The following is a 22875-nucleotide window of genomic DNA, read 5'->3' as shown; positions in this document are numbered from 1 at the left end:
AATATTTCATGTTGTGGCACAGTGGGGAACATATAAAAATAAAACTGCTAGTAAAACTGTGTACAATTTGTATCATCACACTTCAGAATGGTAGAGTTGGAAAAGGTGCAGAAAAAAACTCTATTAATGAAGAAAGTACTTCAGGGATTTTTAGCTTAGAAAAGGGGTAACTAGGGAAGGGGCTATGAAGAAGGAAGATAAAACACGGAACAGCTTGGGGAGCTCGATATGTATAGCTTGGAGAAGAGAATACTGAGTGGTGACATGATAGCCATCTTTAAATATCTGAAGACATGTCATGTAGGAGATGGAGGAGGCCTGTTTTCTGCTAGAAACTAGGAAATGGAGCAATGGATACAATTACAAGAAAAGAGAGATTTCTTCTAAACATTAGGAAGAATGTCTACTCTAAGAGCTGGTAGACAGTGGAATAGATGGCCTCAGAGGATGAAGGACTCTCTTTCTTCGGAGATCTTTGGAGATGGTTGTGCAGTCCACTGTATGGCAGGGCTGTATGGACTTAGAGGCTGTCCGCATGAACAAAAAGAAGCAGTTTCAACCTGGTTTGAGCCTTATCTGTTTAAAAGATGTATGAGGCCAAAATGGGAGAAAACTGGGATGACCAGTTTCACCCTTCCATGGTGCTTGTGACTGGTCACCCTTGGCACGAGTTGACACAGCAGCCAGCAATACAGGAGAAACAGGTGGCATGTGATGTCAGCCTTGAATTGCTTTGGAATGCAGGAGTACAAGCTACATCCTTTAAAAAATGACAACTAATGAACTGTGTTGCATGTACATATTGATGATACAACTACTATACAGCATTCACACTAGGCATGAAGTTGGCCATGACATAGAATCCACTGAAGAATGCATCCTGCTACTAACCGCACACCAATGTCCTGACTGAGTATGCTCAGGGGGCTACAGGGGCAATGTTTGGAGGGGTGCATGGTAATGCTGTGGGAGTGTCTTGGATGAGCACCAGCCAAAAAAGCCCTGTTATGCCAACTAACCCCCCCCCCCCGCAAACATACACACCTTGGATGTCACTCAGGGCACATGACGGAATTCCTGGCAATCTGGAGCAAGAGGGGGACTGTGCCCATGAGTAAAGGGAGAGCTCCAGGAACAGGGGGCAGCCATGGAGGTGTACATGTGTCGCCCCCTCCATGGTCAGGCAACTCAGAGGAGGGCTGCATCCCACTACCCTCCCCCAGTGATATGGGAGGGAACCAGGGAAGTCACCACTACCTCAGACAGCCTCTTAAACCAGCATGGACCAGTCCATCCCCGACACACCTGTCTCCCTCCTGAATACCTCCAGACTCCTGTTTCCCATTGCCCTCCTTGCCACTGATGCACCACTATGACCCATCACCCCTTTCTATGATTCAGAATAATGCCAAACATGTCATTTTTGAACAATAAAAATAATTTATAAAAACTATACACAAGCATGGGAGTCAAACAGAGACCATGTGGGGAAGGAGGGGAAGGAGGGGTATACAAGGGGAAGGAGGCATGTACAGAGCAGGAGAGGGTATGTGAAGGGGGTACGTACAAGGGAGGCTCATGGCTGGATAGCCATGGACACATCCTTCCAGCTGTGTCCTTTTTAAGAATCCCTATATGTGAGTCACATAAAGTATTTTCTTAGCATGAGGATGGACACTTAAATTGGATGTTGGGGCTAGTTTTTCTACTTCCCTGTGATCTGCACTTTTGTTGTGATGTCACTGTTTTAGATTCTGGCCAATTTTTAGCTTTTGGGTTGCAATAGGGAAGTCATGCATGGGAACTAGCAAACCATCTTGTTTGGGGGAATTGTGTGATTTTGGCCATCTGGGGAAATAATTTATCATGAAATTATATATATATATATATATATATATATATATGGGCCCTAGGGCATTCCCTGTGAGGCTTGGAGCCCTGCCGTGTTGTATTTTTCTCATCCCTATTGTAGCCTAAGATAACATTTTGTGTGGATTGTGCATGCCAGATTTCATAGCTCAGTGCTCATATACCAACAATACACACTAAACACCTAACACAAACACACTAGTTGCATCAATATGTCAAACAGGTTTATAATTAGTTGATGGTCAACAGCACAATTGTGAGTAATGAGCAGCAAAAGCTTTAGAAGATGAATGTGGGAGGATTGCCAGCAAGTACATGTGGCCAAATCTGTCGGGAGTGGGAAGGAAGGTATACAAGAAACAGATGGATTCTTGATAGGAAAAGGAAATGAGAAAGAGAATATCTAATCAGAAAGAAAACATGGAGCTGCTTTATTCACTGTATGCTTTATTAGCATGAGCTGCTGCTGTTGTTGTTCTGTGCTTTCAAGTTGCGTCTGACTTATGGTGACCCTAACTCCTATCACAGGGTTTTCTGACAAGATTTGTTCAGAGTAGATTTGTCTTTGCCTTCCTCTGACACAGACAGTATGACTGGCCTAAGGTCACCCAGTGTGTTTCCATGGCAAGCAAGGATTTGAACGCTGTCCTCCAAAGTTGTAATCCAACCAGTACTCAAACCACTACACCACACTGGCTCTCGTGATCATAGAATCATAGAATCATAGAGTTGGAAGAGACCACAAGGGCCATCCAGTCCAACCCCCTGCCATGCAGGAATTCCAAATCAAAGCATCCCTGACAGATGGCCATCCAGCCTCTGTTTAAAGACCTCCAAGGAAGGAGACTCTATCACCCTCCGATGAGTTATGATGAGTAAAAATTGGCCCATTTTGAACATTTTACAGTTCTTTCATTTTCCTTTCTGATTATCCTAAAGCAAACCCACAGTAAGTGGTCCCTATTTCTGTGTACTGAACAGTATATAGCCAAGGAATTTGCTGCTTTTTAAAATAAATCTGCTACATATGGGGGTTCCTTAGCACAGATAAGAGCTAAACACTGTCCATCCTACCAAGGGCATTCCCACTACCAGGGGAAGACTTCAACGTTTTCAGGATCCTGATGTTTATGGTGATGACATTTTCTAATTTTATGCAGTGCCAATCCAACAGTGTTCTGAGCGGTCATGCTGGCCACATGGTCACAGAGATGTCTTTGTCAAAGCTGGCTCTTCAGCTTAGTAATGGAGAAGAGCATAGCTCCCTGCAGTCAGACTCAACTAGACTATCTTGTCAAGGGAAAACCTTTACCTTTAATCCAATTTAATTGTAATCTAGATGTAATATCTATGACTTTAAATTTGTTAATCCTTCATTGTTTCTAAATTTTTGCACATCACTTTGAATACAGTTTTCAATGAAAAATCAATTAACAAATTTTAAATCATGATTTTGATTATGACAATAAGTTTTATTCTTCAAATTATCTAAAACTACATTACACAGACATTTAATATTGTAAGCCATGTTCATAGCATGGCAATATTTAATCACATTATGTCATGAAAGTTTGCACATGATTCTATTCAAATTTTACAGCCAATTATCAAAACAGCTTTATTTATACAGTCGGCCTTTCTTATACATGGATTTTTTATGCATGGATACAAGCTCCATGGATTGAAAATATTAAAAAAAAGTATAAATTTCAAATATCAAATCTTGATTTTCCATTTTTTATAAGGGACACCATTTTGCTATGTCATTATATTTAATGGGACTTGAACATCCACAGATTTTGTTATACACGGGGGATCTTGGAACCAAACCCCAGCGTATAACAAGGGTCCACTGTATACGGCTTTATACTGAACTAATAGTGTCTAAGAAGCGGTTTACAACTGTAAGCTAATTTCCCCCAACAATCTGGGTACTCATTTTAGTGACCTTGGAAAGATGCAAGCCTGCGTCAAGCTTGAGCCCTTTTGCTGGTATTGAAGTCGCAACTTTATGGTTTTGAGTGAGTGGCTGCAGTACAGGCATTTAACCACTGCGCCACCAGGGCTCCAATCCATATCATGTTCCAGTAAGCACATGCTAAATATGTTGCTTATAAAACGAATAAGTAGCACATAGAAATATGTAGGCAAATAAAAATAAAACAAATTAATGAATGCATGATTAAGAAAATTTTCCCATATCCTGCACTGCTGGTTTAAAAATATAAGATTATATTTAAGATTAAGATGCTAATGATGATCTGTGCCTTTAGCGACAGTAGGTACTGGAAGCTCCTTTTATACTTTTTCATTTCCTGTATATTAACATACACGAATTTTAGGATCTTCCCTAACCCAGAATGTATAAATTATATCTGTCTACTTTCGATCTTGTCAAACACTCCTTCCAGACAGTGCATTTTTAATTTTCTAGTTTTGACAGAAAAGCACCTTACAAGCATACAGGACTCAAACCAAGAGAAAGGTTATTTTTCTTCAGTGAAATGTTAATTTAAAAAACTGTAGTTTCCAGATCCATTTTAATATTTCAGCTGTGTGCAGTGAGCATAAATGAAAAGAAAACTTGTCATTCACAGGTGCATTGAGGTGAATGGGATTTATGCAAGAACATATTTGCAGATACCATCATTTGAGTGGCTTTCAGTAGCATAAAATCTTACTTTTAGCACCAACTAGAGTAGACCCATTGAAGCAATGACAATTGGTATGTCAACATTTAAGACAATTCCATTTGTTTAGACTAACAACCAGAGTTGGTCCAGCAGCAAGAATGATATTGTGAATTCCTTCTGTTTTTACAGTTATTGATTATGCAGCTCCAAAATGCAAAGCACTTTGTTAAATGAGGAACAACTCCATAATATACTGCCGCTGAAGCCCTAATAAGTCCTGTGTGCCCTTTAGAAAAAGTATACTTTTGCATTGTGTTGTAAGATAAGAGCCACATTGGCTGGCTGCCATTCCCTAAGTCTGGTTAAATATTAAACATTTCACTTGGTCTTCTTCCATTTGAAGAACTGTTTTGATTTCAGTCAAAATACTTTTTAGGTTCATCAATAGTCATTTCCTGATTTTAGCAGAAGTTCAAAAAGAAACACTATTTTGTTGAGAAAAACATGGGTGGGAGATAAAATTAGTTGTACTCTTTGATGAAAATATAATCATCTGGTTTTGCGTTTTGCAAAGAAATGCATTAGAGAAAAGACTACTGGGAACTGAACCTTGGATCACCTGGGAAATGGTCTCCAACCTTCAGCTAAGGGAACTGTCTTCAGTTCTTGGGAAGGCCTTTCATATATCTTACATTTGGTCTTTCTTATCAATGCATTTTTGGCTCAATAGCAATCTCACATTGCAATTCCCTTACATTCAAATTTATCCTTTTGTCACTTTCCCCTTATTTCTCTTCTTTAATGAATTTATCATTTTAATATGCTTAGTTTGCTTTAATTACATGCAAGATAATCTCTCACATATCCTGCATTCTATTTATGGTCCTGGGAGAAGGGATGTATGCCTCTTCTACAGCACTGACATGAGGAAGGGATGCCTCACATTCATCGGCGATATTATACCACGGGTTTGTTGTTATGTGTCTTCAAGGGTGCATCTACACTGTAGAAATAATGCAGTTTGACAGTATTTTAAGTGTTGAAGCTCAGTCCAATGGTACCCTGGGATTTCTAGATTTACAAGCTCTTTAGCCTTCTCTGCCCGCGTTCCAGTATCTCACAAAATTACAATTCCCAGGATTCTGTAGGATGGAGCCATGCCAATTAGTGTCAAACTGCATTATTTCTATTCATCCCAAGTCAAAATTCCTGTTGTTGTAATTGTAAGCCAATGGCAAACCTATCTTGAATAAATCTTGCCCAAAAAACCTTATGCTGAAAAGATTAATTCAGGGTAGGTTTGCCATTGGCTTACAATTACAACAACAACAAGAATTTTCTTCATTTATATCCCACCTTTTTCCCAGTAATGGGACTCAAGGTAGCTGACAACCTATTTAATACAATACAGTGGTGCCTCAGGATACGAAATGATCGGGTTACGAAATTTCCGGGATACGAAAAAGTTGGATTGGCAAAAACTGTTTCGGGTTACGAAATATTTTTCGGGTTACGAAATTCATTTCGGCGCGAAATTCAAATGCTGCAAAGTGCAGCTATAGGCTTTCCAGTGCTAATGGAAAAGTGTTTCGGGTTACGAAATTTTCGGGTTACGAAAGGAATGGCGGAACGAATTAATTTCGTAACCCGAGGCACCACTGTACAAATTAAAAACAATGCAAAAACATAAAAATATAAATATAAGATTTAAAAACAATTGAAATTTTAAAACTTTAAAAACTTTTAACATTAAAATGAAAGACTACTGTATATGAAAATCTTTAAAACAGCACCACACAGCATTAAAAGCCCAACTCTTGTCAGTTTGTGAAAGCATCACAAAAATGTTTTTACCTGCTGACAGAAGGAAAGCAAAGACAGGGCCATCCTGGCCTATCTAGGGAAGGAGTTCCAAAGTCTGGGACCAGCCACTAAGATGGCCCTCTCCCTTGTTCCCACCAAACAAGCCTGAGAAGGTGGTGGTAAGGGCCTCAGATGATCTTAGAGCTCAAAAAGAGATGTATGGTTCTTCAGAGAATCGGGACCAAGCCATTTTGGGCTTTATAGGTCAAAAGCAGCACTTTGAATTGTGCCTGGAGATGGACCAGTAGCCAGTGGTGCTGTTGCAACAAGGAAATAGTGTAGCCATCCCCAGGTAACATCCTGGCTGCAGTTTCTGAGCACTTTTCAAAGGCAATCCCACATATAGCTATTACAGTAATCCAGATGATATGTAACCAAGGAATCTACTATAGCAGCTAGCTCTGGCATCTCCAGGAACGAGCACAGTTGATGCACAAGCTGAAATTCTGTGAGAGTACTCCTAGTCACTGCTGAAACCAGGCTCATAGCTGAATCCAGGAGTACCTCCAAACTGCAAACATGCATTTTCAGGTGGAGTGTAACACAGATTGAATCTCTATTCCCAGATCTGTCTTTTGACTGACCAGGAGCACTTCTGTCTTGTCTGGATTAAGCTTCAATTTGTTTGCCCTCATCCAGTCAGTTACAGTTGCCAGGCATCAGTTTAGCACAGGAACAGCTTCCTTGGAATTAGGTGGAAAGGAGTCATAGAGCTGGGTGTCATCAGCATCTGGTGGCACTTGGCCCTACTTTAACTTAATGTAAAAGTTAAATAACATAGGAGACAAGACTGAACCCTAAAAGACTCCACAGGTCAATGGCCAAGGAGTCACACAGGAATCCCTCATCATCACCTTCTGAGGGTGTTGCTCCAGGAAAGAACTGAGCCACTGTAGAACAGACCATGGATACCATGGTTGATGCTACTGAAAGTTACTGAGAGGTCCAGTAAAAACAATAGGATATACTCTCCCTTCCAATTCCCTATGTAGGCCATCCATCAAGGCTACCAACGCTGTCTCCATCCCACAATCAAGCCTGAAACCAGATTGAAATTGATCTAGATAGACTGCATCATCCAGGAACCCCTGAAGAAGCCACTACATCCTGTAGTACTTTGCCCCAAAATGAAAGATTGGCAACTGGTCTATAATTTTCAAGTATAGTAGAATCCAGGGACAGTTTTCTTCAGAAGAGATCTTACCACAACCTCCTGCAGACACGTTGGGACCCTTCCTTGTTGTAGAGGGGCATTAATCACTTCTTTTACCCACCCAGCTAATCCTCCTCAGGAAGGACAAGGATCTAGTACACGTGGTGGTTCTCACCTTTCCAAGGATCCTGTCCACATCTCAAGCTACATAAATTGAAAGGTATTCCTCAACACTGAACAGGTAGGGTCTCTAAGGCTTCTTCTAAGGTTGAGAGAGTGTCACTTGCCCAAATTCACCCAGTGGGTTTCCATAACCAAGCAGCTATGTGAACCCTAGTTCCTCAGGATCATAAGACTCACACTCAAAACACAGCACCACAGTGCATCCAGAGCTGCTACTTTTCTTTTTGCCTTCCTCTCCCTCCAGCAGTTTGGGTGCAAATTATTTAACTAGCTCTAATTTGCATTGTTTTTATCCCCTTCACTTTTATTCATGAGAGACCTATCAGCCTAGGTCTCTCTGCCTTCAATGCACATGAACTTTCTTCCCCCAGTTCTAGTCCATTTTGCTGTGGGAAGGGCATATGAAAGAACAGCCTTTATGCAATACATTGTACTGTTGCTGACACTATTTTAGATGTCCTCCAGTTGCATTGAATTCCCCATTCCATATATTGAGCTGTGTAAACTAAGTGCACTTCATTCCAATTTTGCACTATGAAATGTCCTCACTGGTGGGGGGGAGGGAAGTCATATCATCCTCGATAGATTTCAATGCAAACCCTTTGCTGATATAGATACCCAGCGTGCAGGTGTGTCTTCTATGCCATCCAGTCTCTTAGTTCCGAGTTACCACTGCAATCTCTGAGAGCAGCAGCGATGCCAGAAAGTCCACTCTTAAAAGAAGGGGAGAGGGAGCAACCTGAAATCACTGCAGAACTTTTCTCACTGCCATTTCTGGGCCTGCCCTCTTCTGCTGCTTTTGAACAAATTGGATATTGGAGCCCTCTAAATAGTGACCACACACTCCAAAGTAACCACAGTGCTGCATGGAAGGGAGGCAGTAGACTCAGCACTCTGTAGCTCTGTTTCACCTTTGTCCCCACATTTTTAAAAATTAATATCCTCTTCATCTTCATCCTCCCATGGTCTTCCACAGAGGTAAGATACATAATGGTTCAATCCAAGTTCATTTGCTGGTCCTCCCAGGTCAAGAATTGCTTTCCCTCAGATGTTTTCTGCTCAACAACAGGAGTAGGATGCTGGCTCACACCTCATCAGTGTGAAGCAACCTGTTTTCAACAACTGTTTGACTTCTGGGCTGCATCTATCCCATTCTCACCTCAGCAAGTACACTCGGCCCTTACACATGGATTTTTTTATACACGGATTCAAACACACATGGTTTGAAAATGTTCCAAAAAAGTATAAATTTCAAATATCAAACTTTGATTTTCCTTTTTTTATAACAGACACCATTTTGCTATGCCATTATATTTAATGGGACTTGAGCATACACAGATTTTGTTATCCTTGGGGATTCTTGGAACCAAACCCCAGCGTATAACAAGGGTCCACTGTAGTGTGTGTGTGTGTGTGTGAAACACGCAACTTGAATGGAAGTATATATTAAAGCATTAAGAAATATCTTAAAGAACATTAAAAGGTATCATGGCATCTATGGTGTTAAAGAAGTCAAAGAGAAGGGAGAAAAGGAGACATAATTCATGGTGTGGAACAACTAGTGGAGTTTGCATTATTGCTATCGTTCCTTGTAATCTTCAAGAAACCAGAATCACCCATTATAGGAAAGCTGGTATTCTGAGCATGGTTTAAATCAAAACCCCTACTCCTATTTGGTCTCTTCCATAAATGCATTAATGGTCTTTAGACAAGCTACTGTCTCTTAGACTGAGATCTACAATGCAGGAATAAATACTGACTCACCATAAAAGTTGGTTTAAATGCAGAGATGAGGAATGTGTGGAACTCCAGATATTGTTAGATTACAACTATCAGTTATCCATATGGTGTGACCAGATCCTGAGACAGGATTCCTTCATGATAGCTGGACTTGTAGCACTCTCTACAAAAGGAGCAAGTTCTGTCTGCTAAACTGTTGACCTATTTGAAAAACTCCCTTCCACCTGATCTCCCTCTTTCTTTTCCTTTCCTTTCCCTTTGTTTCTTTGTTTCTTTCTTTTTTTCTTGGAAGCTCTTTGGGGATTGACAGCTGATGTCTCATGACATCAGTGCATGGATCACTACTTTGAGTAGCAGTAGCCTGAAGCATTTTGCTGTCTGAGAAAATAGACTTTGTAGGGCCCTTTGCAGACCGGCCATTAAGGCCAGCCTAGGGGGCAGAGTCAGGGCATGGGTCCTAGTGTGCAGTGATGTCACACTCCCAGGGTGCAGTGATGCCATGAGCCACTCTACATGTTGTGTGATGTCATGGCACTCCTCTGGTGCTGCGTCCAAATGACGCAGCACCAAAGGACCACCTTAAAGCCACAGCACCGTGGGTATTATGCCCTTTCCAGGGCGCAAAAAGGAGCTGCTGGAAAGGCCAGATTGGAGCTGCGGTGTGCAGTTGAAGTGGCCCCGATCCAGTGCTTATGAAGGCTGCCACAGGCTACCCCTTAGGGGAGGTCTGCACAGCCCTTTGGTGGAATCTTCATTTATGTACAGAAGGTGAGTGGACTGGCAATTTTATCCAATGCAACACTAAGAACAGGAAGTGTTCCTCTGCCACTTCTGAAGGCAGTAGACCACCTGAGCAAGCACCAGGCTTTGTGGCACACATAGAACTCTATACTATTTGCTGTTCAGCATCCATTCCCACTCTAATGGTAGGGGTGACTCTAGGATTCATTTTCAAAGACTCATCACTTTGTGACTATCTACAGATATTCTGGCGCCAAGAAACTGGAACTGCATCAGTGCTAATGCTAGACACTGGAGAAAGCATTCTGTCTGTTCATTGTTTTCTTAGAAACATAAAGATGTATCATTTTCAGAAAATGCTCAGAAAACTTTGCACAAAATACCCCAGAGATGCCTGTAATTTTTAAATGACTGCTGTATAGAAATTCTTAATTAATTTACAGAGTAATTCCTTGCCTCAGGCAAACAATCATTTAGCTCATGTAAAATCTGAGAAAAAATGAAGGAAGGTATTTAAAATAAGAGGCCCAAAGTATGCCTATTCAGCAGCTGAGTGTTGAATTCTGCAGTAAAATGTTTATGTGAAACCAGTGGGAACTTGATATCTGGCATATATCATCCAGTCCATTGAGCAATAGTAGAATTCAGTAACAGCACAAGAAATAGTGGTGCAAGTAAGCATTTTCTAATAGTGGTTTCCAAACTGCAGTCATCTGTATATCAGAAAGAGGAAGCCATTTTAAATGCTTATGTCTCAGCAAGATTATATAAATTCAAGAGATGAAGATGGCCTTGAAAAGGTACAAGTTCCAGTCTGGACACTAATTGACTGGTCTGTTTACATAAACTTCTTTTTTTAGTAATAAGCCCAAGAAAATATGAAATGAAGGGTGCATCTACACTGTAGAGATAATGCAGTTTGACACTGCTTTAAACTGCCATGATGCCAGCATACAGAATCCTGGGATTTGTAGTTTTGTGAAGAGCCAGCACTCTGGAAGAGAAGGCTAAAGATTTTGTAAAATTACAGATCTCAGGATTGCATAGGGTGGGGCTACAGCACTTGAAGTGATGTCAAATTGCATTATTTCTACAGTGTAGATGCACCCCAAGTCTGGGCATAAATGTAATGCTAATTCATCTGCTAGACACAGCAGATTACCCATAAAGGTGCAACAAACCTAACAGAGATGATGTCAGTCTGGAGAAAGCAGAAATACAGCTATTAAACCAAATCAACATCCACCTGTTTTTCATTGTAGGAAACAGTAGGAATTAAAAGTAGCTTGAAGTCACTTCTATGAGGTTAAAAGATTTAACCTGCATAAAAACAACCAGCCATATAGCCGTTCCTAATTGGTTAAGAACTCATACATTTGTGGTTTTCTCTTTGTACAAGTTCACTGCTACTGAAGACCACTGAATGAGAAGTTAAGTATGTTAGTAAATGGAATATTTATAAGCTAAGAAAGTAATGTACTAGAATTAAAAAAGAAAAGGTAAAACCGGGAGTTGGTAGATCTAAAAATAACAACAAATAACCAACTCTGGGAAGAGAAGAGAAGTCATTTTAGAAACATATGAAATGTGTTGAAGGAATGCAACTATGTTGGTTTTGTTAGATGTACAATTTGTCCTTAGGTTTATGCAATTAATGTTTTGGTTGGAAATTTGTTATTGTTTATCTTTTTAATTAATGGAATATGAAATAAATATTATTATATATAAAAAAGTAACATAGTCCCGGTACAGATTAGAAGAAAGGTACAGATTTCTTCCCTGGATTGTTGCCATGGCAACCGCATGGCAGCCCCTTCCTGTGATGCTGCCAAGACGCCATTAGCACCCTGAGGCATTGCGGCAACATCATGTGCACACCATCCCATTTGCACGTGGCGCGCATGTGATGTCATCAACATGCATGTCATGTGGATGTTGCTGCAAACCAACGATCTGTACTGGGCCATATATAACTAACATATTACATTTACTTACTTTCCTATAGTTCTTGGTTATAACAATGTGTTAGCATGTCTATCTCTTTAGTGCACTTTCCAACATCGCTCTATGCTGTCTAACTAGTTATCTTTTTTTATTTCATTTAACCTCTATTTCTATTTCTTGAATCCCTCAGTAGCTAATTCTGCCCATTTCAAACTCAAATATAACACCACACTGTACCAGTCCTCCTTAAATTTCTTCAGATTCCCACCAATCATGTGTCTTGTCAAATAATCCAACTTTGTCATATTGTATCTGTTGCTTCCATGAACCCATGACCCATTACAGCCCAGGAAAGTGTATAGTAAAGTTGTTGTAACACAAAGCGCGCGCACACACACACACATAACCCCTTTCTATTCAGAATTTAAAAATCTGTTTCAGTAAAGCCTCATAGCAGGAGCTGAAAGTTAACACCTAAAAATGGAAAGCAGATGTGGTGGTATTTACTGTCATTCCAAGAAGCTTTCTTCCTGGGAAAGAATTTGGGTTTTGGATTTTATCCCTGCAAAATGAAATGAAAAAAACACTGTTTTTGTGTGGTTTTGGGGCTATGTGGCATGTTCTAGAAAATTTATTCCTCACATTTCACCTGCATCTGTGACTGGCATCTTCAGAGAAAAAGCTCTCTCTGTGTGAGAAATCATTGTGCATTCTCAACTGTTTATTGCCTGTATTTATTTACAATTTTTCATGCTGTTTACAAGTAGGAATTCTGATATGCGTGAGGTTACCAGTCCATCTTGTGTTTTCCCTTACATTTTTGGGTTTGCTCTTATACTTTTAAGAAACCAGTGATTTGTTCTTGGTGAACACTGAACAGAAGAAATGAAATATCATATTGCCCATTTTCCATTAGATTGCAACTCCCTGCAACCACAGTGGAAAAACTGAACTACTGGCATAGAACATTGCAATACATTACACAGTGAATTCCCTGACTTCTCATTTATGTCCCATCAGAAACAATTGTTGGGACTTCACAGTAATGTGCCTATAACTGACAGAAGAGAAAAGCATGGGGAACATCCAGAAGAGATCTTTAGAATATTTGTAGTTAATAAAAGAAAGCAAGAAGGAAATTTCAGATACATAACACAGTCTTTTGCATATCTCTTATGTTTAATTCCTAAAAGGTTCAGTGGAACCTATGGTCCTTTTATAATAGAATGTTGTAACACTTTGGATCCATTTTAACTGCCATGGCTATATTATATGGAATGCAGGAAATTGTAGTTTGGTGAAGCACTAGAGCTCTCTGGCTAAAATTCCGTTGTTGTGTGCCTTCACTTTTGACCCTAATTGCATACCCCCTCACCCCCAACTTTTCCTTTTGCCAGCAGCAAAAATCTTTTTGTTTCAGCAGACTCTTAATATGTAACCATATTAAAAAACTTTTTAATTGTGGTGTGTGTTTTCATTATTTTCAAAACTGCTGTATTTTTTTTAAATCATACTGTTATCATTTATATTGTTATTGTGACAGTTTTGTTTTTAATTGTGACTATATTAACTGTTTTAAAATTTCACTGTGCATTTTGATTGGTTTCCTACTGTGAGCCATCTTGGGTCCCACTCTGGGAGAAAGGTGGTATATAAATAAAATAATAAAGATGTTCAGTGAGTTTTGCCACTGCCTTTCTATGAGGCTGAGATAATGTGACCTGCCCAAAATAATCCATTGGGTTTCCATGACTGGATGGAGATTCACACCCTGATCTCCCAGAGTACTAGGTCAACACTCAAACCACTACACCACAATGGCTTTCAGAATTCTTTCCCTAAACTGCAATTCCCCTGATTCTGTAGGATGTTGCTATGACAGTTAGAGTAGAATCATAGTTCTATGACCGTATAGTGTGAAAGGGCCCTGATTCTTAGTGTCCATAGGATTTGCAACTCTTTCCCTTTATTTATTATGGTGTTTGCAGATGACACTATACAGAAAATAGCAAAGATTTGGAATGATTACTGTAGAAAGTCAAGTAAGAAAAAGCAAAGGCAGATTTATAGTTGGACATTAAGAAAACAAAAATTATGTTCATAGACAATCTGCACAATTTTAAAATAGATGATATAGACATTGAAATAGTTCAAGATTTTCCATACTTGGGCTCAGTCATCAATAAGAGCAGAGCCCCAATGAATACCAGGTGCTGTAGATTCTATTTCAGAAGAAGAAACTGGCAAAACCATTTCTCAGTATTCTTTGCCTAAGAAAACCCTATGAAATTTATGGAAGTCAACAGTTAACATGAAGACACATACACACATTCACATAAACACTTTTACTGAGTTGTGTCCAGTGGCAGCTTTGCCTTAGTGCAAAAGTGGGGGTTTTCTGGCCCTCCAGATTTTGTTGGAATGGATGTTTTGGAAAATCTAGCCTCCATAGTCAGTGGTGAGGAATGCTTGGGGATCACTCCAGTGCAACATCTGTAAAGCCACATGATTCCCACCCATGCCTGAACAGAAAAGGTCTTTCTCTCATGCAGTCTTGAATATTTTCACTGCATCTTCACTGCACTAGACCCAGCACTAAATCCCATTCCATTGGTGGTGGTGGGTCTCCTCAATCCTCAGAAGTATCTGTTCAGAGTGGGAGTCTGAAATGGGTAGGAGAGATTGGCATAAATCCAGTATCTCACATGTGAGGCATCTTTTGTATTGTGGAGATTAGAATGCACTTAAGTTAATGAATTCGTAGGGGGACAAAGGCTCAGTAAAAGAGAGAAGAGTTATTTTGCTCCCTGCTTCACAACTGAGGAAGCCTATAAACATTGTACATTGTTGAAATGTTTTGAGTATTAGTGAATCAAATAGATTTAGCATTTGGAAAAGGATGAATAATAGCTGTACTTTATACCCGTTCCTTTGCCACGTATTGTTTTGTCCCAACAAGATTCACTATGTGCTGCATTTATCTCACATTCTCCATGCGTTCATATGTCTTCCAGTATCTCATGTTAATTATGTTCTGCTCAAAGAGTGCTGTCAGCAATTTATTATTATTTTACAGGTCTGGCCTGTAAAACTTTGTTCTGGCAGGCAACTAGTACAAGACTAAGAAACACATATCAAAGAAACCTCAAGCAAGTTATTGTTTGAAAATTTTAAATTAGTTTTGTACTACTATTATTAACAATTATTACAAGACATATATAGTCAAGACCAAGAAACACATATCCCATAATAAATCCAATAAACATATATAACATTAAATAATTTGTACTTCAATTAATCATGTTGAGAACATTTGCCTTATATCTTCGACCTGCCAAATAACCATTTTAAAGCTGCTCAGATTCTATCCACTAAGGCAGTCTTTCATAACTCAAAATTCAGCATCACTGCACTGAACAACATTTCTGTCTTATAAGAACTTTTAAGTGAACTTAAATTAATATCTTATTTCTTTGTAATCACTGCAGTAGTAAAGTGAATAGATGGGGAAAGGTCGCTGGTGTTGTTAATGTACTCTTGAATGCATCAGCACCTCTATATGTCAACTTTTCCTGCTTTTAACTCAAAAGCACTTTACAATAATTGATTGTTCAAGGTTGTTATGCTATTATTATTTTCACTGTGCCAGGGTCATTGCTGTAACATCGAAGCAATCTTTTTGTAAGGAGACCAATTGTGATTGATCACTTTTTAGTTTGCCTGGTAGCTTTTCTACAAAACCAGTGAAGAGCTTTATCTGAATCAAAATGATATCGGAGAAATTTTCTTTCCAGACATGAGATCCTTTTATTTTTTGCAGCTTTCAAATCACGTCTATAGCAGATTCATTGATGTCTGTGAGAGTACCCTAGAGTAAAAGATACAAGGCTTATTTCTTCTAGCTAGGCAGCTGAGTATCAATATTGTCAATGACTAGCACAGTGCTACAGTCTTACTGCAGAGCAATCAAAGCTTTCCTAAAGTTAGGAACACCAGCAGAATCCTATCCATCGCCTGGGAAATCATCCTACAGGCTGCTGCCACATTGCAGAAAGTATTGTCTGAACAAGCAAATTCCATGGCTAAATGATATGGAATTCTTGGATTTGTAGTTTGGTGAGGTACCAAAGCTGTCTGACAGGGAAGGCTGACTATCTCACAAAACTACAGTTTCCAGAATTTCATAACACTGAGTCATGGCAGTTAAAGAAATGGCTTCATTTATACAGTGTGGCAGCAGCCACAATGCTGTTTTTCTGGCTGTAAGATGCAGTTAGCCCCATGAGCTGTTCCTTCCATCCTGCCCACAAAAGTCTCTATCTGGGGTAGAGCTGGGTGAGATGGGCTACACACATATAACTCATAAACTTAATATTCTCCCCTACTTTTTGGGAACATTTCCCATGCTCACTCAGAGGCCTGTCTACCCACTGCAATCATGGAGATTTCTGCTACTATGTCCATATGACTTGGTGCATGTTTCCCCATATGAACTGTGTTGTGTAACTGTTATTTCCTGGTATGATATGGGATAGCAACTGCATGAACTAATGCTAGTTCATGCAGGAATGGTGAAATCCTAATTTCACAAAATAAGGCACCTAGACCCCAAAATATTTAAAGACTTCAGTGTACAAAGAATGATGTACACTAGTGTATACACAGTATAAAACAGTACAAAATGAAAGGCATGGTATAAACAATAATAATAAAGAAATAATAAAGAAATGGATTCCCTGAGATTAAGCGGAATATATATAATTATAATTATTATTATTATTATTATTATTAAAAATAAATAAACTTTATTCTTATACCCCGCCTTTCTGCTGCAGCAATCAAGGTGGCTTACATGACTAGAATATATTGGAATAATACATAGTCTCAATAAATAAATTGACCTCCCCTTTAAAACAGGATTAAATACAATACAGCAGGGGTAGGCAACCTGCGGCCCGCGGACCGGATGCGGCCCGGCAAGGCCTTGGGACCGGCCCCAGCCAGGTCCTGCCACCGATTGCCGCCGGGGCCCTTAGGGGGCAATTGTCTATAGAAGCCTCAGAAACATGCATTTATATTAACATTTTTTTAAAAATCAGCAAATTTTTTTGCGTGTCCTCCATTTTTTAAAAAAAGTGTCTTCCATTTGAAAATTTTGTCCTACATTTGTCCTGTTTTATTTATATATTTAATTTTTTTTAAAAAATATTTAATTATTTATTTTTTGGCTTCGGCCTCCCAGTTGTCTGAGGGACAGCAACCCGGCCCCTGGCTCAAAAAGGTTGCCTACCCCTGCAATACAGTTTAAAAATTCAACCTATTAAAGTGACAGGAATTTTCTAGTAGAGGCAGTGGTTACATAAAGTAGGGAGAGTACAGAAATTAGATTGAACTATTCTGAGAAAGCTTGCCAGAAGAGATCCCTCTTGACAGCTTTTCTGAAGCTATCTAGGCTGGTTATTTGATGGATCTTCTCCAGCAAGGCAAGGCATTCCATAGTCTGGGAGCGTCAGCGGAAAACATCCTCTGGGAGGTTGCCGTTAGTCTGTTTTTTATGGGTTGCAATAAGGGCGGGTTGTACTTACTATGTACATACATAGGTATGGCCATATGACTACTTATAATTAAGAATGCATCATTTTTAGTTCATCATAATGTCATGTCAGTTCTCCACATCTGTCTGGAGTAAATATTCCTGGTCTCAGTGGGGCTTATTTCTGGCTAAGCAATTGAAACACTGGACAGACACAGCATCTGGGGACACAGCAGGAAAAAGCACTTGGCCCGGATTTGCTGCCATCTGATGTTGAAGTCCATAATCACCACATTTTTAAAATGCAAACTTACTTTTCAATATATATGTATTATGAAATATATTATTAATAAATTGTGCACACGTATAATTTTTTTATATATATCTGCACAAATTTATTTTATTTGTACCAATGCCTTGAAAATATCTTTTTATATTAGCTGAGAATCAGTGTTGTAGACAAGAGTAAATCTATTTTCAGCTATGCTTTGTATTTAGCAGGAGACATCAAAGCCTATAAGATGTGTCTGCTTGATTACTCTGTGCTTAATTTTTAATAATACATTTACCTAGGATTGTACTCCCACTTCTAATCCTTGAGTCTGAAAGGCATGATCTGGTTTCTTTATAGGATTGTGGAAAAGGGGTATTACAGTGAACGAGATGCTGCGGATGCTGTGAAACAAATCCTGGAGGCTGTTGCTGTAAGTATTTCCTAGTCTGTGTGAATCTCACAAGGATACTATAAGACTGAATTTTGTTAAATAAAAATTTAATAAAAGTATTAAAAACAGATATTTTTAAAAAGCATTGTTTCAGCTTCCACCTTCCTTGATGGTGTCTGTTGAAATATCTTGTAACAAACATCACCAAAGAAGTTGGAAACTGAAACACTGAATGCTTTTAAGTGAATACTGTACCTGCTTTCCTTAAGTGTGCGTGTGTGTGTTTATCACTTTTAATTCCCATATATAATATTACTGATGACTGATTCAATGAGGGGGTTTCTTAAAGGAGCCTTTTATCAGTAAACTAGTGAAACTTGATAATTTTATGGCAAAGCTGTGGAAACCTGGTGGCTTCAGTGTAAATCTAGCCTTCTTGATATAATCAAAAAGTCTGGGTGTTTACAAGTCTCATAGGCCTAAATGTATTTGTTAGTCCCAACCAGAGTATACTTATTGAATAAATGTGCCTTATATAAGTGCTAATTTCCCATTAATACAGTGGGTCGACTCCAGCTGAGACCAACAGTTGGATCTAGGCCATATAGAAATTGGCCAAAGGCTGCTACTACCCAGCTGCATGAGACAAATTAATCAATATACTGTATAGCTGTTTATTATAGCTTCCAATAACATGAGTGGTGATTTGAACAACCATCCTCAGAGGAGCAAGTGTGTAATGGAGAAAACTCCAGTTTAAATTCAGGAAGTTGTCAGATTGGATAGAAGACAGGATTGAGTAAAAATATTGAAGCTGTGAGTTGTACTTCTGCCTAATTTCTCTCTTTTTCTTTACTTTACTTTACATGCAAGAAAATCTACATGTACAGTTGTCTCTTCTTATCCATGGATTTTTTTATCCATGGATTTAAGCATCCACATCTTGAAAATATTTCCAAAAAGTCTAAATTCCAAATAGCAAACCTTGATTTTTCATTTTATATAAGGGACACAATTTTAGTTTGCCACTGTATTTATTTACTTGTTTTTAATTGAATGTTTTATTTGTTTTATAACAATAATATAAACAAACAATACAAAAACAACAAAAGGCTTTGAAGAGTCATATAAAAGCTGTGCAGAATAACAATCTGAGGTAGTTTCAGTAACCAAGATTCTAAAATCGTCACTCAAGCTTTGCTGGTTGGTGGGTTCAGAGTTAGAGTGTTCTTCCAAAGGGTAATCTGGTGGGCAGGAGGTTTGATGTCAGGGGAATTGTTGTGACCAGTCTTCAAAAATGGTGTATGGTTTCCTTTGTCCATTACAGAGTATGAAGGTGTCAGAACGTTTTTCCATTAACCAAGTGTCCCAAACCTTTTTCCAGTCAGCTATTTGTACATTCTCTGTTTTCCTGTTTTTCATTATTGCAGTCCTAGCTACTTCAATAAGAAATGTGATGAGCTATGCCATTGTATTTAATGGGACTCAATCATCCATGAATTTTGTTATCCATGGAGGATCCTGGAACCAAACCTTAGCAGATAACAAGGACCCACTGTATTTCCATATATGTTTTCTAAAAATTAAAGTATATATTTTCTGACTGTACACTTTTTTTACAATTTCACCTCAAGCAATGCATATACCTAGTAATATACACTTTTTGTGCAGAGATTTAAACAAATAAATATATTTGTGTGCTTTATTTTATTTTAATTTTGGAGAACTGTATCACTAAATCTGGGAAAGAACTAATTTCAGTGTGGAAGTATGTTGTGCTTTGTATATTGTTCTAGGCACAATGTGCCAATAAATGTGGGATGAGTTGACTGAGATGGGCTGGAGGCTGTGAAGTACCTGAAGATGCTGGAGGAGAGGCCATTTGGGGATTAATTGGGAATAGAGGAGGTTGAATCTGGTGGAGGAATGCACAGACATTAATCCAATCAAAGCTTCCCAAGATGACCTAGGCTTTATTTCCTCATGAGTTTCCCCTTCACAGTTCTTTAGACCATTTGTTATAATCAATAGATGAGCTTCATAACTCTGTGTCTACATCATAGGGAGCTTTCCTATTATACCGATGTTTTATTCATGCAATGGGTACATGGATGACTCTAAAGTTGAATGGTCCTTTCCCCTTTAATGCTGTTAGGTGAATTCAAGTCAGTATACGTCCTCATAAACAATTTTGCTTTGAAACATGTTACAGACACTTGTTGAAACTTTAAGAAGCATTAATTTGGAAATACATGCATGTAAGAATTTCCAGAAGGGTTGGAAATTGTCATAGAAAGACCTTAAAACACATTGCTTGAGAACATGAAACAAGAGAATGGTGTCTTCCAGCTTGGTCTATAGAAGCATGAGTTATCATGATCTAGCTCCTGGGGTTTGCTGGTTATTGTAGCCTCCACATCCACTCATTTAGTTCTTCAGGGAGATCTGTTTGTAGCAATTTCTTGTATCATTATTAGGGGTCTTCCAAAATATTTTTTAAAAAACCACCTGAAATATGGTTTGTTGAGGTGGTCCAGTGGTTTCAAAGGCAAATTTTCTCCTCTCTGGTTTTTTTTAAAATTCTAGGTCAAGATACTGCATCAAAGAGACATCTTAGATAGAACTATATCATGCCTGTCTGTGCAATGACCTTTGGTCAAAGCAATAAAGTTTTGATATATCATGCCTGCTGTCTCCTGCATGCTGCCAACACCCTATGTGGCCATATCACTATAGACAAATGCACAATAGTGAAGGCATTATCTGAGATTTTCAAAGAGCTCCCTGGGGTTCTAGAGGATGTTATCATTGTTGTGTAGCTGGTTATAGGTTTCTCAGACACCGTTTGCTCTCCACTTGCCACTAAATGGCCATGTTAGACGTAGGGAGCATAAAAAGTTGCATCAGAGAGGGAGAGGATTGTGCTCTCCACAACAAACCAAAAAGTGAATAATGCATATGTCAACCATCACATTATAGTGCAGAAATGGCATTTCACTGATGCACTATTGCTTTATAACTCTCTTAAAAGGGGGGGGGGAGAGAAAGGAGTAGACGTCGGGGGCATACTGTTTTGTCTCTGAATTAAAAAGAAACCCAGAGTTGGGAGTGGGGATAAATTATTACGCCAAGGCCTGGATTTGCCAAGAAATAGTCCAGAACAAAGGAACAAGATTTGGGTATTAAAAAAAAAACACTTAAAAACTAGTCCATCAAATACCACAGACTCCAGCAGCCTCCCATCACACTTGCCCCAATTGAAAGGCATTCTTTTTCAGTTTAACTCCATTGTTTTAGTTATATAGTTGGTTGTACTGCATATGTCAGGTCATGAAGTGCTAGAATACTCTGTTCTGTCAAGGAGGAACTGAAGAATTAAAGAACTAAATGATCTTTTTTTGCTCTTTCAATGAAGTTCATTAAGACCCAGTTCATGATATGCTAACTGAAATATGATGACTCATGTGAGAACATGCTGAACTGATATACAGATATCTAATATAGCTGGCTAATTACTTCCTTTCCTTCACATGTTTTTACCAATGTAAGAAAAGTTAATAAAATGTGAATTTTAAAAAGATGATTGATGTCACTGGCAGTTATGAATTATAGGTCAGCATAAATTTAACAGTAGATCAAGCTCTGGACTTTTACTTTAGTTTTTTCCCCACTGCATCTGAATTCAAATTGAAGATCCAAGAAACTGTATTGTAAAAACTTGGCATATAGCTGACCAGCAATTGATGTGCAGTTTGTTCTGTTGCCTTACCGAAATCCTTTTATTCATTTATGACACCCAGTTTCTAAAATATATATGATTCAGGAATTGTACAGTATCATAATACTGTATATTATTATTATAGTCAGTTAGACATTATAGAGTAGCTTTCCCCAGCCAGAGGCATGGGGTTAGAGATGATGGTAGTCCTGCACATCCTGAAAGCATCAAGTACAGGAAGTCTTTTATAGGACCCCAGTCACAATGCTTTATCATGCACATTATATTTTGATTTTGAAGGGCAAAATTTATTATTTAAATGAAACATTCTTTGAGTAGCTTTATGGTTCTAATTAAACACAGCTTTGTAAAAGGTTTTGCTCTGGTCAGTTCTTTTATAGACATATAGGAAAATATTACATAACAGTATCCATGCTGGAAGAAAAAGTGGCAATTCCTAACGTGTTAGGATAATGTGTATACTTTAGAAGTAAAAGGGGATTTATTTTCTCCTTTTTTGTTTCTGCTGAGATCTCATTCTAAAAACTGATAGATGAAGGAAAATATGGAAAGAGAAAATACATTTATCAACTTTGGGTACCCAAACTAGAATACTTAGGGACTCAGTCTTCTGCCTCTGGTTTTAAATTCATGTTAAAAATTGGGCAATTATTCAGTGTCCATTCAGAAATTGAACTTTTGACAGTATTTATTTCATGAAATATTGTGTTTTCCAAGCATTAATTTATTGACTAGAGTAAATATTGATTCATTTTACCTTACACAAAGGTCAAAGCAATCTTTTGTTTTGTAAGAAATTCCGAGCAAAAACA

General features: G+C 38.6%; 1 protein-coding gene across 1 annotated transcript in view; it reads left to right on the top strand.

Moving 5' to 3' along the window:
- CAMK4 (calcium/calmodulin dependent protein kinase IV) overlaps positions 1 to 22875 on the top strand; it is a 122433-nt gene that overhangs the window by 66723 nt on the left and 32835 nt on the right. Inside the window, exon 5 of the mRNA XM_042454916.1 lies at positions 18291 to 18363. Within this exon, the coding sequence (XP_042310850.1) occupies positions 18291 to 18363 (73 nt within the window). The remainder of the gene's footprint in view (positions 1 to 18290; positions 18364 to 22875) is intronic.

This window comes from Sceloporus undulatus, chromosome 2 (genome assembly GCF_019175285.1).
Source record: "Sceloporus undulatus isolate JIND9_A2432 ecotype Alabama chromosome 2, SceUnd_v1.1, whole genome shotgun sequence".
Lineage (NCBI taxonomy): Eukaryota > Metazoa > Chordata > Lepidosauria > Squamata > Phrynosomatidae > Sceloporus > Sceloporus undulatus.
The sequence above is the reverse complement of the archived record's forward strand: the minus strand, read 5'-3'. Positions and strand labels throughout refer to the sequence as shown.